At 38.0% G+C, this 23,060-nt stretch overlaps 1 protein-coding gene across 1 annotated transcript in view; it reads left to right on the top strand.

The window, feature by feature from the left end:
- LOC149076543 (uncharacterized) overlaps positions 1–20,875 on the top strand; it is a 374,649-nt gene extending 353,774 nt beyond the window's left edge. Inside the window, exons 11-19 of the mRNA XM_089244125.1 lie at positions 6,223–6,297; positions 9,066–9,197; positions 9,326–9,398; positions 14,206–14,360; positions 14,460–14,675; positions 14,868–15,024; positions 15,695–16,686; positions 17,571–17,702; positions 19,226–20,875. Of these exons, the coding sequence (XP_089100251.1) occupies positions 6,223–6,297; positions 9,066–9,197; positions 9,326–9,398; positions 14,206–14,360; positions 14,460–14,675; positions 14,868–15,024; positions 15,695–16,686; positions 17,571–17,702; positions 19,226–19,540 (2,247 nt within the window). The 3' untranslated portion in view covers positions 19,541–20,875. The remainder of the gene's footprint in view (positions 1–6,222; positions 6,298–9,065; positions 9,198–9,325; positions 9,399–14,205; positions 14,361–14,459; positions 14,676–14,867; positions 15,025–15,694; positions 16,687–17,570; positions 17,703–19,225) is intronic.
- Positions 20,876–23,060: the final 2,185 nt, after the last annotated feature.

Raw genomic sequence — 23,060 nt, 5'->3', positions numbered from 1 at the left:
CTATGCATAATCGCGGATAAAAGCGATTAATTTCGGTGAATTTATCAAACTTACCAAAATGCTCATCGAGATCAGGCCTAATAACCAGATTTAACGCATTTACCGTGACATATATAATCGTTTATAAAATAAAGGAAAAAAAAAACATAAGGGTATTTTTCTCTCCAATTTTCCCCAAAAGCAGCATATTAAGAGAGACCCTATAAAAATATTCACAATGGGTTATAACTTTTTTTATTACGGCATCATTTTCCCGAGGCGGTCATAATAATCCTTGGGAAGAATGTCTTCATAACATGACTAGTAGCAGTAGATACCGTTCTTCACCTTTAGGAAATTTTTATTATTATCCCCTCCCCACTCTCATCAAACAACAGAATCCTCCATCAACTTCCAGGTCGTGTCATTTTAATATCCGGACCAGACCCGACTCAAAATCGATTCGGGCTCTTCTTATCTGAGATTCTATGAAATGCATCTACAAGGAGTTTCCAAAAGAGAGAGGATCCGCGTACATAAGAATGAGGAAATGAGGGTTCAAAAAGTAGATAGAGATCAACCCACGGTGGTTGCCAACAACGACGATCGTACCTCCTGGGGTATTCCCCACCCCCCCCCCCCTACTTTACATGCATACGAGTACCTACGTGTATTCTGTCTGAAGAATTTCATTTTGTTCTAGGAGGGGGAAGTAAATGAATTTATTAAGAAGAACAAGTGGTTCCAGAAAAGAATTGTTCATACTGCATTAATTCCAGTTTAATGGAGAAGCGGGAGGAATAAAAGCCATACGATAGACATGTTTTCTTTCACTAGGAAATCCCAAAGCAAACATGTTTAATTTCGTGAAAGCTATTGAAATACATGCAATACAAATATATCAATTATCTACAGCACACATTACGAAAGAGGCTTTTTTTATTATTGGATGCTCTGTTTAGGGTCTAGCTTTCCCGTCTTCTAATTTCAGGTATGCCATCGCGAATCCATGTCATGTGTCATCATTGATGCAATTATCTCCTGAATTGTAAGCATGTGCACTTAATTGAATAATTCGGGTGATGGGATTATATACTGAGGAAATGTTTGCCTTCTTATTAAGGCGGATGGGAAGTAGCGGAGATAAATAAAGATTATTATTATTGCTTTTTCTCCGGGATCATTGCACATGTTCGTATATATATGTATATGCAGTCCATGCGAGTATATTTTCAATTAGAAAGGGGTAATTAAAATTTACTGATCTTCAGTAAATGTGGATGTTCCAGAGAAAGGAAGACAAGAAATTAATTAAGAAAAATTATACGTATTGCTTTGACAGACGCACTCAGAGTGGAGAAGAAAAGCAGGTCTCAAAATATCGGGAAATGCGTTTCCACGTTGTTAAACGCGAATGATTCGAGGATGATTCTAAAATTAAAAGTATATAAAATGTAAAAATATATAAACTTGAAAACTGGAAAATTGGGCTGCGGTAAATTCACCCTTCGTAAAATAACAATTGGGGAGGGATAGAACATTGAAATTTTCGTGCAATGTCCGATTAAAACAATGTTAATTGTAAAATCGACTTCTCTCTCACCGAAAGCAACTTACCTCTTCCTAATCATATCATGGCTCTCCGCTCTGCCTCAGTGAAGAAATATTAGTGGGTGGTCGAAGAAGACCTGGGCCATGCCGGGAGCTGTGTATGTATGTATGTATTGTGAACCTGACGTGAAGTCCATTTCTCTGTAGTGCTTGTTATGCGTAGTGTGCTGCCATCAATTTTTCTAACTACGAGTGAAGTGCAATGATTGAATAACTGTATCGTTGTAGGCCTGTTGCTCTCTGTGGCGAGACTTTTCAACGGGGAGATAAGCTTGCAATCGCGCCTCGAATCTGGGAGCCACTTCAACCGACCACCACTTTGACAACGGTGGCGGGTCGAACCATGGTCCTCTAGATGCCAGGATCCCGTTACTATGACCACTCCACCACCACTACAACGGCAAAAAAGACTTACCGGGTGACATTCGAGTAATGATTCGTCGAGATATCGATGGTTGAAATTGATTATTTTTGCTATTTCCTATGTACCGTCTGAATGAAAATGCGGAGATAATCGCAAAAAAAAAAAAAAGTTGAAGAAATCAAGATAATTTCAAGTATCAATATTTCGACAAATTTTCCTTCAAATGCTATGAGATAAATCTCGGAGTTGGGGGGGGAGGGAAGAAAAAGTTAACAAATTGATAAATGTTTTATTTGGGGCTGTATAAAAAAAATTCCGATTTTTTTTCACTTTCTTCCCAATTATTGCATGAAACCATCACAGCTTGCAGAGCACATCAAAGAAGGAGACTCTCTGGATATTAATGCCGAGACGAACTTTGGGAAGAAAATTTTATTGCTTCCGGCCGCAATCGAACCCTGGTCCTCTTGCAATCCCGATAAGCGCACTAATCGATATATCACAGAGACACAACGGTTCCTTTTCTTATTAAAAGACGTATGTGACCTATCGCTGAGTTAAGGGTGGTTTTATGACTTTACACAGTGCATCACGTGTCATAACAAGGAAAGAAATAGCGGTACGTTGGTTGATGCACCGTCCTGGGTTGAAAGAGGACCGGGGTTTCATTTCTGGAAGAGATATTTCCATTCCTTCCAATCATAGAACTTTTATTCTTTCGGACATTCTTCGTGAAGCATTTTATTTATTTATTTACAATAACCCCAGAAGGCATGAAATGCACTTATACTGGAAGAAAAAAAAATAATAGTCAGTACGGGAAGCACTTCGCATACGGAGCCAGGTCGAAATCCCCAATAGTGGAAGCAAATCTTGCGTAGGAGGCACATACAAGTTCTGATGGAAGACTGTTCCAAGCATTCTGTTTAATATACAGGAAGGACGAGAAGTTCTAGACACATTTCACAAACTAATAACGAATCGGCCAATTTACATAAAAAAGTGCGATTTACACTAAAGTACTTATCATGGCAAATTTTTTTTTCAAAAAAAAAGGAGAAGGTTCAAATATCCCACTCGCAGGTGACGCTGCGAAACGGAAAACGGAAATTTCGATATAACACATGAAATGCAACACGATTAGTGCTTAATTAATGTTATGCAATGTTATGCTCGCTACGTAACAACTATCATATTTCAATCTGAGACGCCCTTTTCAGCTCGGACTGCCATCTAAACGGGTGAAAGAATCCTTATATATTGAAATGTGACGGTTCTATGTAACGCAAATTTTCATAAACATTGATCATGCATTAATTATGCACTGTTTGTGGTGTGTTTTATGCGCAACGTCGAGGTTTTTTTTTGTTTTACAGCGCCACCTATAAGTGAAATTTGAACTTTTTAAAAAAATTATCAGAAAAGTCTAGGCCATGATAAGCATTTTAGCGCGAACCGCGCAGTTAATTGGTTGATTAGTTATTAATTTTTAAAATGTGTCCACCTTGTACTACAATTTTTCTTCCTATTACACTTCTTTTTTTCGAAACCGAAAACTCTGATGGAATTGCCGCCTGGCAGTCGAGTGGTTAGGAAACTAGCTTCTCACTGTGCAGGTCTGGGTTCGAATCCCGGTTCGGGCATGGATGTTTACTATCACTAACAAATTCCCTGGACGGATCATGCTGATCGCTTGGGAATACATGAGGATCCCGTTATTATTATTATTATTTCCATAAATGTTATTTAAAGGTTAGTTACAAATTATTGACGCAGTTAACTAATTAGGCGCTGATCATAGCCATACGTGACCTAGTGAAAACCCCATTCGAATGTTAAACGAATTTTTTTTTTATCATCCGAAAAATCAATTATACAATGATGGTGGAAAAAGTAGGTCTTTTTTTCTCTCTTTTTAAAATTTCAATGAAAATCTCAACAATGTAGAAATGTATCCTTCTGTATATATATTAGCTGAAAAATAGATCAAAATGAGGTCTGTGATGCAGGGCATGAGATGACGCATAATGTCATGCTGTTGCTGTGTCATCAAGTTCTGAACTCGATTCCAAATCCTTCGAGAGACCCTCCCAAGAATTGTTCCCTCACGAACGCATGCATCATCGTTTCCCGATAGATTATTACCACAGCACGAAATTCGTGCTCCACCAATTCCATCTTAATTTTCTCGTCCCTTTTGTGTGACAACGAACTTGCCCTTAATCCTTTCACTAGGGTTTCAAGGGTAATAAGATTTTCATGGCACCACCGCGGGTCATTATCAACGGCTCCTTCGGCGTCGGCCGGTTTTCGATCGGATGCGAAACGCTCTCTCTCTCGATCGTTTACCAAACTCAACACCCATCATTCTCGATGAACATCGGGCTGACGTTAGGCCTTAATTTGCGGAAGCACCAAAGTTAATGATAGCAATTAAAAGAAGATGGAAGAGACTGCAGAGAAGAGGCGGTTACGATTCTCTCGACAGATCTGGGAAAGGATACAGACACCATTTTGTGGGAGCATTCGATACTATTACTCTCCCTGATCGATCTCGTGGGAGTAAGAGTACTTTCATCCTGAATTTCGGTAGGTCTGAACGCTTTTTCACGGGTTTTGAATGCAATGCATCTATACCCGCATTTCTCTACCTTGTACGCAACGACTACTAATATGTCTGAGTGCCGGAGTGGCGTGGTGGTAATACCACTGTGAAGGGGGCCGTCAGTTCTCGGGTTCGATCCGGGGGAAGAATGTAGGTAAGATATTTTCCCTAATGAGCTTGAGGAGGCCACCGATAGATGGTGCCTTCATTTCCAACCCAACTTTTTAACGGTAGTAAATCTCGTATAGCGATATGGTTGGAGTTGGTGTGTGGTGAAGTAGTAAAATGTATGAAACATTTTTTTCGATCTTTACCACTGTGAGTAGGGTGATTATATAACCCGTATTTACGGGGTATTAATTTGCATTCACTATGCTATGCTATGATAATTTTGAGACTATAAATATCTATCTCACAGATTTATCTATCTCAAATTTTTTTCTGGAACTGAATTTCACTTACAACTCACTGCAATTTCCAGTAGTCTCTCGTTCACCTCCCATAGGTAATTTTTCAGCAATTTTAGCAATAATTGGTGATTTTGAGTGCTGATAGCAATATTTTTGGTGCCAATTGGTGATGTGAATTTTGCCGTACTCGAGATCCCAATTTTCCGTATTTTCTCCTGAATGAAATGTGTGATCACTATACTCATATGTTTTTTCAAGAAATACATTTTTTTACAGTGATTTGCAATAGCCCTTAATTTTCAGTAATTTTCAGCAATAATTGACAGTTTAAAAAAAAAAAAGACATGTTTTGGCAGCAATTAGCGATATTCTGTGTTTAGGAACACGATTTCACGTATTTTTTCGACGACATATGGCCACCCGTCGTATGAGGGTTTGGTTTTTTTATTTGAATCCAAGACAATATCAGTTTCACAATTGGATAATTTTTTTTTATTAAGTTAGAATTAAATCGTCAAATCTGCCTGCGGACCATCTGTCGCATCGTCACGGACCTCCTCTGGTCTACGGACTATAGGCTGAGAAACGCTGATCTATACTAAATTCGTAAAGTAAATATAGTCCCACTTAATCTTGATCTTACAAGAATTATGTTGGAATCCTGATAAGAGGTCATTAAAAACAAAATTCAGCCGACGGCGCTCGTTATAACGACCATGTGTTATGGTAACCATTCCAATATAACGACTTTGGTAGGATAAGTCCAGAATCATTTCCTATTCATCCCATATTATGTTTCATCCGATGTAAGAACCCACAAAGGCTATTAAATCGAATACAATATCCGAACTCAGCTCTGATCCTCCTCAAAGAAATACACGAAATCCGTGTTTTGCATTTCTTCAAATTGTGTTTGACCTTGAGCGTTAATATTTGAAAATGTGTACAGTCGAGTCCCGTTTTAACGATTACCGTTATAGCGGAAAAAAAAATCTCGTTTTAATGAAAACTTTTCTAATTCCCCAGATAAGTTTACACAGGAACAATGCAAAAACCTTTAATTCCTGTATAACGAAATTTCGTTATAACGAAGTGATTTGTCCGGTCTCTTGGAGTTCGTTATAACGAGATTCGACTGTATTTGTTTTTTTTGGATGTTTAGTCCTTGAGTAAAAATGTTTGATGCAAGGAAACAGTACACTCTATTTCTCTTTCTGATAGATTTATTTTTTAATTATTGCTTTCCGTTTCAGAGCCGAACGAGCTACAGCACAAGTGAGGACGGCCATTCTCATTCGTCAGATTATGAAGAGCCAGAAGAGGATAAAGTACGTATTTAACAACAATTTTGAATCTCTCCACGGAACTCGAAAGATTCACAACCACTGTGCTCCGATGGCATCACTTTTCGAACACGTATAACACGCATTCCCCCAAAGAATTATCTTTGGGAAATAAAACACACACCGCACTTTCTGACATGCACAAATCCATTAGAAATTTCTTAAAGGAATACTTATGTGAGAAGTATTATAAAATCTAGTAGTAGTACCAAATATATAAAAAAAGAGTGCCCACATCCCCAAGTGGAATCTGGATTCCAAGTCCTCAAAGTTCGAGGTCCCGGATAATCAGAGAAAAGTACAAATTTTTAAATTTTCTATATACTGAGAAAAGATCTTGTCTATTTTTTTCTCTCCAAGAAAACACACCCTGTTTTTTTCACTCTATCACGAATATGAGAAGTTTTAGAAAGGGACATGGCAAAGCCCGGTCCTTAATAAACTCGACCGCTTTTCTTTCTTTCTTCCAAACTGAGCACAACTCAGGTCTATCACAGGTCTATCACTATAGGCCAACCTTTCTTGTCCCATCAACCCCTTCTTCAGAAATTTTTTTCTCCCATCGCCCCCCAACGCAATCCAACCCATAGAACCCTATATTATACCCGTAGCTTCTACCGCCCCCCCCCGGAACATTCCATCGCCCCCCAGGGGGCGTTAACACCCACGTTGGGAATCACTGCTATAGACAATTTACTACCGAGTGAGTTGTGTCGGGGCCTTGCGATGCGAGTCTTCGGGTGGCAGCAGGAGCACCAGCGTCACGATTAAGCTTTTAAGAAAATGCATTAAAAGAAAAAAAAGTCAGTTTCTTTTACAGATCTTCTCAGTGCTTCAAAAAACTTACCAAATTAAACGATTTTACATAGAAACCTATGGGAAAGGACGTTTTGGTTAACGTGATTCTGGAATGAACCATCTTCGTTAGCCGAGGCATCACCGTAATCTTTGACGAACTCGTTACCCCAATACAAAATATTACAAATGCAATATATTATGCATCGTATTATTCATAATAACATCATTATCGTCAAATAATCATTACCATCATTAGAGATACTATATAGATAGCATCACCATAGATCAGCGGTTCTCAACCTTTTTTGACTCGCGGAGCCCTTTTAAGTAAAGAAGTTCTATAGTGGAGCCCCTATATATATATATATATATATATATATAGGCCAATTTTTAATTATTCATCAAAGTTACTGATTTATTTTTACTATTTAAAATATTTATAATTATTTTTTTTTTTAATTTTACTGATTTTTTTATTTTTCTCGAGCGTCCGCGGAGCCCCTGGAGAGTGTACAAGGGTTCCGCGGAGCACCGGTTGAGAACCGCTGCCATAGATCATTCCCATCAAATATCATTATTTCTGATCACCTTTCGTCTGTAGACGATAGGAAGAAACGATAACTTAAGTCGTGCTGTCGAATGACGAAAAAATCGAAATTTATAGCGTTAAAGGCGGATACCCAAAAAAAAACGACATTCAACAACATCAAATGAAATAATTCCTAAAATTTTTAGATACCTCATGTATCGAAACATTTTATAAAAATAACTCACCAACTGATTCCAATATGAAATCAATTTTTGCAAACGGCTTTTTCTATCATATGAAACTAAGTATTTTTCGATGGTATTTTGGATAAAAATCCAAGTCTCAATTATTGCTGTTTTATTGCTACTTTTTTTTATGAAAATGATCCGTTCTTTTAGTGCTTCTATCAATGTAGTCCTATTGAATATTTTTTTGAAATCATGGATGTACCCCACGACCCGTGGGGCAACATGGGGTCCCCCCGACTATGAATGTAATACATTGGAATAACTTGTATAAAAACCGTAATTTTTTTACCTACGCGTGGCGTATACGAATCAGATAATAGATGGGTGAGAATTTTGTCTCGAGCTGCCCCCGTGGATGTAAATAGTTTTCATGATTTATGTAAAAATTATATATTACGATAACTGCAGCTATAAATATATTCATTTCACATATTTGTCATGTATTAACATTTTTTTTTCATTAAATACATACTACTTGACCACAAAAAAAAACTGTACTTCTTCCCACTATTTGACAATTTTTTAACCATTTTAGAAATAATTGGTAGTTTTGTCGACAGTTGATAATATCCCGTATTTTCGCAAATTAGGGATCCCGATTTGTTTTTTGGATGAAACATGGCCAGTTCAAGCATGTTTCCACTATTCATAAGAAGAAGAGGAATGTTTACGAAATATACGATATAGTGGTGGTCATTATTGATTTTAAAAAATTTCGAGGACGTACGCACTTTCTTCAGTTTAATTATAATATTTGACTGCAGCAGCAGTCTGGTTGAAAAAAACCTTGACTTAAATAGCCCGATTTATCATATAAAAATGAAGTGAGTGCCGTGGCCCAAATGTCACTATAGATAGCAGATACATCCAAATTCATCTTATCACCACAACTTACCTTATCATTCGTGTCTGATAGATCAAACAAAGCAGAAGCTGGTCTCACTTCGTTTTACATTAAATATGCACTATCCTCATGTAATTATTTTTAGAAACCCGTATTTTCAATCAATCTTGGTTCATCATTATTCAGTTTCTATTTTTCTTTAGGGCTTGATGAGGGTTGATGCACTTCTCCGCGTAAATTGAATTACATAATGGAAATTACTGTCAACTTGTGTTCTTTTATGACGTTCATGATGTGAGATGCCTCAATTTCGTTATTTGTTTATTGAATGCAGAAAATGGAGCTGAACTTCCAAAGAGATGCCAAAGAAAGGTCTTCAGCCTCTTGGGTTCGTCACCTCCGTCGTGACGTCAAAAAGAGGATATCTAGGCTTAAGAACTCAAGAGCAAGCGCAAATGGCGATGAGGTAAGTAGGGCAACGACTGTGGTCATGTAAAGATTTTAATTAGTAACTAATTTTTGAATCTATTTCATTTCAGCAAATGTATATATATCAGCCATGTTTATTTAATGTTTCCCCCCCCCCCATTTTAGGGTCAAGAAGTGATTGACGGGCACGTCCAAACAGGCAGTTCAATGGAGAGTATTCCCAGTGGCTCCGGTTCCAGTGAGTATAAACTACTCATTTATATACAGGGTGTTTCAAAAAGAATCACCCGATTTGAAAAATATTGAACATAGACACTTAAGATTAATTTCATATAACATGGCTAATCATGAAATTTTTGTACAAACCAAATTACAGGTGCTCAATATGGTCCACCTTGGGATGCACGGCATATGTCTATACGGTAGTCAAATTCGTCCCAAACTTTTGCATCCACTGCGAGTGGGTTTCTGTGGACTGGGTGCGAAACTCTGTCGGATGCGCTCCACATTTTCGCCTGACATGCAGGGACGACCAGGGGATTTTCCTTTACACAGACTACCCGTGTCTCGGAAACGTTTATACCATCGCCTAATGCTCTGAGCGGTAGGAAGTTCAACACCAGGGTATTGTCGACGAAAAGCACGATGATTAGTTGTTACGGACTCACACTTAGCGAAGCTTAGAACATACAAAGATTTCTGTTGTGCAGTCGCCATCTTGACAGACACTGAAGTGGCGGCCGTAGGAAGAGCGTTAGTGCTACCTGTCGGCCACTGCGTGAAACTCGAGATTTCTCTCTTTCTACCTATACATTATTCGATCGAAACGGATTAACAGCTGAATGGTTATGATTTTTTTAAATCGGATGATTCTTGTTGAAACACCCTGCAGATTTTCATTTGAAAAAAGTTTCCGGGTAATTTATCATGCCATATCAAAAATTATTCAGGTGAAATACACTGTGCCCCCCCCACCCCACCCTCCACAAATTCGTAAATAGCTTAAAAATTCTTAAGAACTGGAGGAATTGATATATATGAATGCGGTTTGTGAAGAGAATTTATTCCTAGGAAGGGAGATTTTTTGTGTCGTACAGGAAGTGCACATTTTTTGTCAATAGCGAGCGAATAAACCTTCTTCAATCTTTCATAACTTGCCTTCAATCTGTTCTGCGTCCGAAACGTTCGCGAAGCTTCAGCCGACGATTCGTGACTGAGTCAACACTTTATCTGGCAATTCTGTTCTCAAAAGCAACTTGGCTTTCTTGTACTTTTCACGGTGAACGCATTGTATGTTTTGAGCTCATTTCGGCATTGGTACATCTATAAGCAACTCCGATTTTTACTTGCGAGCTGTTCCCGAAGTTTCTATAATTACCAGCAGAATGGTTCAAAGGTACACATGCCAAATATGAATGATTTTTGACCGTTGCATTTTAAGGGAAATACTACGTGCAGTGGTGACATTGCTGCGCATTTTTTAACAACGATAGAAAAGTAAGTTGACAAACAATAAATGACATTTTTTATACTATTCAAATCTACATAAATCATATAAATACAGTGTGTTCGCTGAAGTACAACATCCCATATTTTTTGATATTGGCAATAATTTTTTTTTCTATGAAATAGCATTCATGGTACAACATTTGCTTAATACGCTTGATATAACGACCCCCCCCCCCCGTCGTCCCGTCGAAAATGGACGTTATATTGGAAGGGTCATTATATCGCATTTAAAACATGCACGCTAGTCATTCTATGAAAACATTTGGGGCTTATCCTACCTGTCGTACAAATGGTCGCTATAACGTATGGTCGAGCGTCGACTGCATATAACCTAAAAATTTTCTCTGCGATATTTCAGTGCTGGCAATTAAAGTATAAAAACAACTACAGTAATATTTATACATCAATGTCATCATCACAATGAAAGTCTTATGTAATCGCCAGTAATAGGGAAATTCAGAAATGAGCCGTCTCAATCGTAAACCCTACATTTCATAGGACTCTCATTTGCATATTTCCACTGATTTGCTTTGGTGCAGCGACTTCTATCGACAAAACTTTGTACCAATTTTTTTTTTGCTCTACCAAAAAAATCCCTCTTCGTGAGAATAACGTTTTCGCTAACCGCGTACAAATATACCAATTCTCCAATTTTAAACTATTTACGAATTTACGGCACACCCGGTACAAAATGATGGTGCACTGGGTGAATGTTTGCTATGAGCTCAAACATTATTATTAATAGTTTCTTTCCATTGTCGAGTAATTAATCTAATAACGCAAATTGTATCGATTTTGGACGTGTTCCAGTCTTGAGTCGAATGACCTTTCCATTCATTTCCACTAATAACCAAGTAGCAAATGAGTTTTGGATAATTAATCCACATCAGGCTATTAGAAGCTTTAGCATCGCGGGGATTTCTTTTTTACTTCTCTTTGCCTATTTTCAGATTTCTTCTCAAAGAAGAAGATGAAGAGAAAGACTCTCTATAGGTAATAAATATTCAATAATTAGAGTCAAAATCTACTGGCATTCGAAACTCCATATCAGCTGTGATGCGCTATTTCTTGGCAATTTTCGTCGAATAATGTCAATTTAGAACTATGCAGTTTGAAAAAAATCTCTCAACACAAATAATACAATGGCAAAACAGTTCATGCATATGTGACTGTCTCATCTGGACAACGTCGACAAACGGGACAATGATTGCCGTCTAAATTCATCACGCGTGATGGGAGAGAATCAAGATTCCGAATTTTCATTTAGTGATTTAAGGGCACATCAAGATTTGTATTGCGATTTTATGATTTATTAATCTCGCTGACTTATCTGGACCGCTCGATTTTTCTGGATGTTTTGAATCACATATCACACTCTCCACGAGTGTTGTTGTTATACTCTTGAGATTTTTATTTAGACCCTCCGTTATGGGTGTCCGACAGTTGCGGTCGCACCGGACCCCGCGTACGGTAATTATAATTTCTCTCCTAAATTCCGAATTTCCATCAATAGTGGAAGTAATTCATTCATTTGCTCTGAATTTTCGTCGGTCTGGTTTCTGATTCATTTATTCTGAATTTGCATTAGTTTTCAGGCAATTTTTTTCATTGGATCTTAATATTAAATGATTTTGAAATTATTTTTTTTATCAATTTGAAATTTTTTACATAAAGACATTTTCATTAAATTATTTGTTAATTGAAATTTGTGTAAAGTTTTTGGCGTGGAAATTTTTCAGTATTCCTGTATATTTTGTTATAATGTTATGAATTTTTGGATGCACCGATTCCCCTCTTTCCCACAGAACATATAAAATCGGGTATAAGGGACCCCGAAATTATTAAGACGCCTCCGACCCCGCCATTATTTTACCACGTGTCTGGTAAGGGCGCGGCTCTGTTCTTATTAGTAAATTTCTGGATGCGCCCCCACCCTTCGGGAACGATTCGATATCACCCTGAGATGGGAAGCCAGGTGTATCCAGTTCTTTACATTCACATGTCCCATCTGGAAAAATAGAAAGCAGCACTTCAAACAAAAATAAATATTAATAATAATTAGTATTTAAATAATTGAAAACCGATAGAAAAAAGCATTCTAAATTATACCCAAAGTAAACGGAGGGGGACCCGTAAATGGTCTATTGTGCTATTCCTAATGGTACCTTGTGATATTCCTAACAGAACACGGTCCGTTCCCATACTTGCATAGATTTAAGATTCCAGATAATTACGTGAATACAGAATGATAGGGAATCACTGTCATTCCGTAACATCATTGAAGTAGACACAAAGCTACAGTTCAATACTGCAATTGTAATTTGTAAAGTAGCTTTGGAAGAGAAACTTGCAGCGAAAAAATCGGCAACCGTCGTGTCCAGTTTTCAGAAGAACTGATGCAACTCAGAACTCTTGTTGATGCTGCCACCATCCAGAACACCACACAAGCACAACTCTGACAACGAAAATTTGTTACAGCCGCGTATATACATACACGCACGTTACGTTCCGGCATGTACCGTTTCGTGAGAAATTCCACAGAGGAATTCACCAGGGAATAAATATGGAACGCGTCCTGACATGCATCAATTCGTTACAAGTTCCTCGGAGGTATATTTACGAGGTACATGTGTGGCTTAGAGGTATAAATGGCATGCCGCTATGCGGTCGCCTCGTCATAGTGACGAACACGCGGTTCGAACCCCACTGGCAGCTCAGTGATAGTCACTGAAGTTGGTTTTCTATGGTTCCCAACTTCGAGGCATGAATGCGAGCTGGTCTATCCACTGAAAAGTCTCACATTAGAGAGCAACAGACCTACAAAATGGTACAAATAACCAATCATTACACTTTCCTCATAGTTTGAAAAATAAATGGCAGCACTAAAAATTAATGCACAACACTAGATACGCACTCAGACTGTTAAATACTCACGCACCCTCCCGGCATAATTCATTCGGTAGTAAATTGCCTAAGGCAATAGACCGGAGTTGTGCTCGGTTTGAAAGAAAGTAGAAATGGCATGCTGTAACTGTATATCATGCTGTAACTGTATAACATGCGTGTATTCCAGTGCTATCAATAGTATACCAATGCACAACATCGGTTAATTAATTTATAAATTTATAACTAATTAATAATCGATAGGGCTATATGCTGTTGGACATTGCTTATTGTAGAAACTTTAACATCATGAATTGCTCAGGCAACACATGATACACGAAACATAACTAATGTTGAGAAAATAACTTTTTCCCAAATTCGTTAGAGGTTTGTTGAAGAGGAACGTTTACAAAGTGCATGTACAGTGTAAATTAGTGTTGCTATCAAACTTTTTCCACTCAGTCTCATATAATAATGGATAGTACAAATTCTTTCAATGCAAAAAATTATTTGGGAAATTAAAACTACTAGTTTAAAATTAGACTTATTTTCTTTGCATGCATGTAGAATAGATTCATTTATTTGATATAGTTTTAGTTAGTTTGCCGTAGAATGAGCTTGACGTAAAATGATATATCTGTTCTTTTTTCCAGGTCTTCAACCTCCAACACCAACCAGTAGCAACAGAAGCTCTACGTCAGCTGGAGAAGAAGACAACGCTGTGTACGTCGGTGCTTTCATCGGTAGGGCTCGAGCCCTTGTAGATTACACTCCGAGTCCATATGACAAAGACGGTCTCGCCTTCAAGGTGAGCATTTTCACGTGTTCCGTTGATTTGGTTTTAACGGTACTCCACGTTCATTTAGCCTATGCCACATAAACTCACTCTCATCATGGTATTTTACAGAAAGGAGACATCATCGACATAATAGCAAAGCACAAAACGGGAATTTGGGTCGGAATGGCTCTAGGAAAAGTTGGACATTTTAAGTTCATCAACGTCGAGGAGATTCCGGATGAATGTGAACCTCGGCGGAAGAAGCATCGAGTACCAGCTCATTGGTTGTCGACGGCTCGGAAACCTGAGACTTTGGAAGAGCTGCTGAAGCAACTGGGCCTTCAGGTATAAATTCATTCTTTTGCCCTTCTCATAATAGCAATTTTGTGTTGAGATACATTTTGGATGTTATTCATTATTAAAAATATGTTTTCAATTATTCGATTACATTTATTCATTTCTTCCGTGTTTCATAGTCTGAGTTATTCGAAAGTGAAATTTAAGCAATAACTTAAAATACAGGATTTATGTATTCAGGAATACACGAATGTTCTTGTCCTAAACGGCTATGACGAGTTGGACACATTCAAAGAAATCGAGAAGGAGGATCTAGATAGTCTTGGCATAATCAATCCCGAACATGGTTTGAAGCTTTTAAGAGCGGCAGAAATGCTCCACAGCATGTGTTCTGATGGTGAGATGATTTTCTATCTCATTATATCTCCGATATGATCCTTGAAATTATTATTGTATTATATCATGTTTTGTGTTTAATCTAATCACAAACGCTCGTATTTCATATTTTTCCCAACAACATATTGAAGTCCAAGACCGGTTTTAAAAACTAATATGAAATTGATAAATTGGCGTGTGAGAGTGTGGTCTGCAATGAAATGCTTGTATTTTACTTTTTTAAGATAATGTAGAATTTTAATTTGAAACAATATAATAGCTCAAAATTTCAGGCACAGATGGCATTGCATACACGTGGTATACCGTTTGTATTTTGTATTGAGCAGCTGAAGACACGAATCTCGCAAGTGATCGAAATTACCATAATCCATGCTTAGTTATCGTTTTAGATGTGAGTCGAGCTACAAAGGACTCACGCGTTGAAAAGTGCTAGTTGTGAATAATAAAAAAAAATACCTTTAAAAAAAAGAAATAGTGCAATATATGAGCTGTAACAATTTGTGTCAATTTTTTGCTTTACATGGTTTGTGATACAGCACCATCAGCATAATCAGCATTGAATCCGCATAACTTTACGACAATAATCATTCCAAATTGCATTTTTTCCCTTTCAGAAAAAAATATCTTCTATGAATGACTTTAAAAAATTATATTTATCTTTTTCTCAATAGTTTGCGAGAGCGCCGAGGATCAGCTCAGGCAATCTAGGAGAGATTCCGGATGCTATGGGAGTCACGAAAACCTGGTGCAGGATCATCAGGCTCCAAACGACCTACACGACAACGGCCAGATCGAGGACGAGGTAGAAACGAGCCATTCCGAAAGTGGCATTCACTCAAGAGAAGGTGCGGACTTGACCCTAGCCATGAACAACCTTGATCTTAGCGCGGAGTCGTCCACGAAATCCACCACGACAACGCTGGATTCCAGGGAAGACGTGGCGGCAATTATCAACAATGCATCGGAATGCGGCAGAGATCCACCGTCGACCTTCAATATTCTGCCGAGCTACTCTCCCGAACAGCAAGGTGAATCGAACATTTGCGAATCTGCCCAACCTGCATCTAGTGATTTAGGGGATTCCACCGCTTCTCCTCCTCCTGTGGAATCCCAATTTGTCCCAGTGACTACATTCGCTAATTCTATTTCTTCGTCTCCATCGACTGACAACTGTGTCTTTCTCAAGTGTAACTCAGTGCCATCGATTCCGGAAGGTACCATGACGGTACCTAGTCCAACTGTGGCCCCAGTAGTCAACGGTCACAAAAACTCACCTTCTAATCACAAGGGAAACAACAGGGGAAAGAACAAATCCTCGAAATCCAAGCACGATGGTCACCGTCACGCAAGGACCGTTTCAAAGAGCAGCGACGCCGAGCTTTACGGCGAGAGGAACTCTTACATCTACGGATGGTCGTCATTCGCTAAAAAGGACAAGCGCTCTAGAAAAGTGCAGGAGTATGACGACGTCGTCAGTGACCCAGCCGTCGAACCCGAGAAGTCACCGATCAAGCACGTGTATCGCAGGGCCAAGCATAGGAAAGGAAGCCTACAGGAGCTCGTACACAATCCGAAGCCCCCTTCTTCAACCCTAGTTAGTCAGGTCAAGCAGAAACTTGAACGAGAGAATGTATTTCTTTTCGAGGAGCCTTACACTGATAAGGTTTGTGTCACACGTCACTATATCACTATTTCACAAAAACACGTACAGACACTGCTTGCCCAAAAAAATCTCACACTTTACCACTTTGTTGGATCACCTCGAACAGAGATTAAACACGTATCCGTCACGGCATTATTTTTATGCGGTCTCAGAATTTAACTTTCAGCCAAATTTGCATCAATTCCTTCATCAATATCTCTGGTGGACCTAGGAAGAGTCAAATGACTCCTCAGACACCTCTATGATAAATCCCGTAGATTCATGATGGATTTAGAGTGGACTTGATGGATGACAGCCCAGCTGGAATGATGACTCGTGCTCTTTCAACGCTTTTTTAACATTTTGAGTCAAATACGATTTTGTCATCGTCATTCTGGGACATACGATCATCTTCAGAGAATAAAATATACATCGTAGTCATGATCACAGAAACAATTTTAGATCGTAACACTTCTTCTGAGGCTTGTACACTTTTATTCAGTAAAATAGGTTAGTTTTTTTTTGGCCAGGCAACGTACTTGGTGACATGTTAATGTCTCTGAAAAGAAAGCCTTAAAAATTTCAAAAGAAATTATTGTCAGTCACACTTTCGAAATTTTTTATAATGTTTAAAAGAAAAAGATAAAAAAAACCACTTTCAATACTTTTCACTGAAAATTTTTCGATAGTCGATACAATGCAATCTATAATCGAATATATACAGATATCGAAAATATACGGGAGGGGTTCAAAGGCCCATGAGACTGAAAACTGATAATCAGTGCAATGGCTTATCACGTAGTGATACTTGCAGTATATTATTATATTTTTAATTAATCATTTTTTGCATTATCGTAAAAATCCATTATATATAAAAAATTGTTATATTAAATTTTTTTTTCCAGACTGGTTTCTGTGGTATTCCCCCAGCTCTTGTACAGAGATACGCTGAGGAGCTTAATCACCATCTTCCAGATGTAGCCAATGCTTTAGACCAAATCCGAATTACATCCTTGCAGCAACAAGCTCGACGTGGCGTAAGCATATCTTGTATATTACGTACAATCAATTGTAATTACTACACATTAAGGCAGTGCTCCTTGATTTAAAGGTGAATTATACCGTCTCACTTTAAAAGTCAATTTTCATATGTAACTTCGCAATCGTACACGCACACACACAAATAATTATTTTGATGAGTGACGGTAATTTCACTCTTTAGAAAAAACAAAATTTGTATAAAATCCCTACTATTGATCGTTTAATGGCAGTAAGGGAAAATAATGTTATGTGCAAATCAAAGTTATTCTCAAACAAGTCATTCACAAATTTTCGACAGTAAGAATGCAAATCGAAAGGCAGAACATCACTTTTCTTAAGGCCCATGTTGTGGTTAACTCTTTGAGTGGTTTTTTAAATTTTTCAGATCCACATTATAACTGCGACAGTGGAAATCCCTGAACTTTCCAGAAATTGCCCCCTATTTTCAAGAACAATATTTTTTTCGATTGCGTGAGCTGATAAATGCTTCCCTCCACCCTTCAACACAAAATAATGATAGTAATTAAAAAACTATAATTTTCCGTTATTTATGTGCTGTACTCACAATCCTATACTATATCGAAGGGAAAAAGGAAGAACGTCCTTTCTCCCCCCCCCCCTCTGTTATCACACATTGAACAAAAGCTGATTCCGTCCACTAAGAGGAAGTAAAACATGTTATCAGGTAAAACTCTCTGTACTGAGCTAGTTGGGCTCGTTATTGCCGAAATGAGAGGGTTTTAAGAAGACGAGGTATCTCCGGCGCTCTTCTGTGGTCGTTTATCAAAACTAATTATTGTCCTGGGTTTTTCTATGACCTATAATTCATTGTCCTGATCATTTTTCGAAACTCATTATTGCACTATAGTTATTTGAAATAATTTTCATGGAATATAATTTGATATTTATACAAATAAAATAAATACAGACACAAAGGCCACAACAGGCAAATTGCTCAGTGCATAGACGGAGATAGACTTGGAAGTCTGGGGGAGCACGGTCATTATTGCTGGGGGGCACGGTGATGATGATGTCAATTCATATATACATATATACATTATATCAGTCGACTCCACCTTTGACGTTGGGGGGGGGGGCCTCCGTATCTCCGCACATGGCCCAGCGAGGTGACTGAAAAAAGATGTTCATAGAAAATATGGATATCAAATGTAACCAAAGTACAGCAACCCAATATAAAAGTAATTGTTCTGTACAATAATTATTTGTTGTTAAAATAATTTTTGTATAGAAGGTTGTTTAGAATTTCTTTTTTATGCACACCATGCTACAGATACAACAAGAAATCCTATGCGTTGGCCCAAAAGGCGACGGAAAAAAAATTATGGGGATGTGTGTGTGTGTGTGTGTGTGTGTGTGTGTGTGTGTGTGTGTGTGTGTGTGTGTGTGTGTGTGTGTGTGTGACTCGGTTATAAAACATAATCCATAACGTGTTTAGCTGTTTTTTATCGTTCGTTTCATAGGTGTGAAACTGATTTTGTCTGCTATGATGTCATTTCAGGTGCCTAACGACTTCCTCGCCGATTCTTGTACCATTCCTGTGATCGAAGCAAACTACTCCTGCTTACGTACTTGGCTCATATCGCTGGGTTTACCGATGTACGAAAGCAACTTCAAAGCTACGGGCCATCGGACACTAGATCAAGTGTCTCAGCTAGGCTTTAATGACCTCGGCGCCATCGGTGTCAACGATGCCAGGCACCAAGTATTTTTGGAGGCTGCTATAGCAACACTGAGAACAAGGATGGGAATGAGGACAACCTGTTCCTCTCCTGAGCGCCGCGAGTCACCGTCAGCTCCTTTCACTGTCTTGTAAAATAATTGCCAGCTGGCAGGCATAGTCGATTCTTTGACAATATTCGCTTCGAGCCAATTTGACAAGCACTTCTTTGCCAAGGAGAGAAAAACACATTTATTGCCCTTTTCTTATTTTTCACTAACAGTTCCATAACAAAACTAAACAACATTGAAAATCTTTGTGCAGGTTATATAGAGTTGTGAAGTCCGACCATATAAACACAACTGGTCTTTCATGAGTCATTCGAACCTCTCTATTAAACATATGCGCCATGTGCAAAACCTCAAACTCTCCAAACAGCGCTGAGATTCTGAACCTGTAGCAGGTAATAAACTCCAAAGTCTAGCACTGCGCCACAAAGTGATCGATGAACTAGTGGACACGGAATAAACTGGAAATCTGTTGGATTCGTTCAGTTTCGTGTGTGTACTAGCTTTTTCGAGAACGTATCAAGTACGCGCTTTCACTCCGAACCACACAACAAATGTGCAAAATATAATCCGATTCCACTGAACCGCTAAAATGAAAAGTTATCAAAAGACATTTCTACGTTCAAAGAATTCTGAAGATAACATTATACTCTCGCGCGGAACTATCATTCAACATTTCTTTTATCCATAGACATCTAAGAATTAAATACAACTTGGCAAAAATAAATTGTATAATCGATTTTATTAATATTTACAAAAATTATTTTTTTAAAATTTCCGAGGACTGTCTGAGTATAGTTTCGATTCTGATCGTTGAACGGTTCGTGGAAGAGAACTCTCACATGAGACTACATCTAGTCGTTTATCAGAGAAAGGTGTTGACAGAGCAAAAAAAAAACTTTCCAAAGAGCTTTCTTTATATCTGTCTACAACCGCTATTTGATAACCACATCTCATAACCACAATTTTTTTCCTAAAGCAGCTTTCGTGGGGAAAAAACGCATTGAATGTTCAATGGCAAAAAAATCTATTCTCGACAAAACTTTTTGAACTCTTCTCTATATCAAAAAGAAGTTTGACCTGAATACATATCTTCTTCAAACTGGTTGACAAACAGCCACTCACAAGTCGTTTTGTGATCTTATATTATTCAGTGCTTTGAATAAGTCAAGCACGTGCACTTCGATGTCACACACTACACGTGTATGTGCTGAAAACACGCATCCGCTCTTTTTTGCCATCGCAATTTTTCTGTGCAATTTACTCGCAATTGTTATATTATCTTTTGTTTCCGTGTTGATAAGAAATCAAAAAAAAAAAGTGATGAATATCGAGACCCTTTTATTTATGTATCAAAGATTTCCGTTGTTTGTCTATGTGTAAAATTGATTTATGTAAATAAATAAATGAATATTGAAAATGTGTCATAGTTTATTTGTTCTTGCCGTTGCCTGTGGTGGTTTTATTCCAAGTGCCGATCACCAGTGCCCTAATCTTTCCCCATCATCGGCTCCCCCATGATAATTCTCTGGAGAGCTTTATCTTGAAAATGGAGAAATTGACTGCGTAAAAGCTATCAATTGACTTCTGATCATTCAGTATTTGTCCCTAGAGAGCAGGCAGACCTTCAACACCATACTTACATAACATGAAAATTAAAGCATTTACCTCATATTCACTTCAATGTATAGAAACACCAGCAAAACACGAAATAGGCACAACTTCGACGCCGTAAATGCGTCAGGGCAATATACAGGGAGCATAGGTAACAGGGCATATGGCATTTTACTGGTGAACTGTTTGTTGATCGTTGAGGCATACTTCCAATTAGAAAAAATATCCAAATAACGTGTAGTACTCAGCTGTGACGTTCATGTTGCGAGGGGTTGTGTAGTTGAAAAAAGTTTTATACGTTTCATTTAAAAACGAACAAATATGGGGGGGGGGGGAGGAGAGGAACCGTTAATGTCCCATTTATACGGGGAGATGGAAATGCGGGTCATATAGTCAGCGCAATCTTTTAGTTTTATCGATTATTATTCGGTTCAAAAGTACGAAGGAGTTATTGCCCTATAATAACTTTCCTAATGCCAACTAAAAAAAAGTTCCAAGTTCACTGAGATGTTTGAATTTGAAAAATGGAGCAAAGTTGAGAAAAAACAACATTAAATGTGGGAAAACCGTTTTACCTGCATTTGATGTTGCTTTTTTCCCAACTATGCTCCGTTCGATCTTTCGTTGCAGGTACTAGCTAAAATTTAAGGATACGTTTATATAAAACACCAAATAGAACGCTATAAATGAAAAGACATAAACTGATTGAAGGCTTAAACGAACAGCTTCAAAAATTGAATAAATGATCAAAATCCGAATTACAGAAATTATTCGGACTTTGACCGGCCATTTCGAGAAGTGGCCGAAGGTCCCTGGCTAAAGCTTGATGTAAGATGTCCCTGTAAAAGCAAAATCTTTTTTTTTAATTGCCAACGTGTGCTACATAGCAGCTGGATGCTACATAGCTATTGGATTAGCTCTATGTGACCAGAGAAAGAAATAAAATTTGATAGAAAAACTAAAAATAATTATATAAACATAGTTTTTTCTCCCAAATTTTGGAGAGAGAAAATTATTACCGCATCGTGACTGCGGTTTTATGGGCTACATAACTAACGTGGACATGATTATCACGAAAAAATACGCCAACTTGATGATGATCCCGAATTATTTCTTTCGTTATCAGCCTTTGGCCAGGGATCACCGGCCACTTTGTGAACTGGCTGGGTCAATATTTAACTAAATTGGTCAATTTGCGAAGTGTCCGGCCCTGTCACGTATTGGCCAATTTCGGGCAACTAATACCAGCTTTAGTTTTTACGAAAACTGGTATTGACTTAAGCCAGTCGAGTTCGTAGGTCCCCCATCCATTTGTGATATGGTCAGCTCATTTCTGTGTCTGATACATGCAGATGGAAAAGATAATCTCCTGGAATGCCCAGACCATTCAGTTTGGTGCTTCGGATTTTGCAGTAAAAACAACACGGCTCGGAAAACATTGGATAGTTTTTCTCAATGCATTTTTTCTATTAGCTGAATCTTTGATTTTGCATGAAACCGTTCAAAAACTTCAGGAAAAAGTGAAAGTACATCTGGAAAAAGATTCCGAGGTGGACGTGAGTTAATCGCACTCAAGTGAGAATAATTCTGATGATGATTGGAGTGAAAATTCATCTCACGATGCGGCTGTTTTTTACGTCAGTGCGTGCATTCATATCAACGAAAATGTTCGTTAGCTGAATCCGTATTCGTTAACCGAGGCAAAAAAAGCATGAAAAAAATCTTCGTTAGCTGAAAAAATCGTAATCGTTCGCATCCGTTATATAGCGGAGGTATCGCCGTATTATATTTTTAGCAATTTTAATTTCAATGATCAGTTTGCGTTCAAAGCATGCTGGTAATTCATTAGGTATTCAAAATCCAGCTTAATAGGTGAAGGATGGTTGACGTTCTTCTTCAGAGTAAAATCCTATATATATAATAATAATAATTCAAAAAAAAAATGGCATGCTCATAAAATACGCAGCATTTGAGAGAAATATCTTAAAATAGTA

Source organism: Pholcus phalangioides, unplaced genomic scaffold (assembly GCF_987345545.1).
Source record: "Pholcus phalangioides strain wild (caught in Gottingen) unplaced genomic scaffold, Ppha-v1.0 ptg000015l_1, whole genome shotgun sequence".
Taxonomy (NCBI): domain Eukaryota; kingdom Metazoa; phylum Arthropoda; class Arachnida; order Araneae; family Pholcidae; genus Pholcus; species Pholcus phalangioides.
This window is presented reverse-complemented; position numbering and strand designations above follow the sequence as displayed.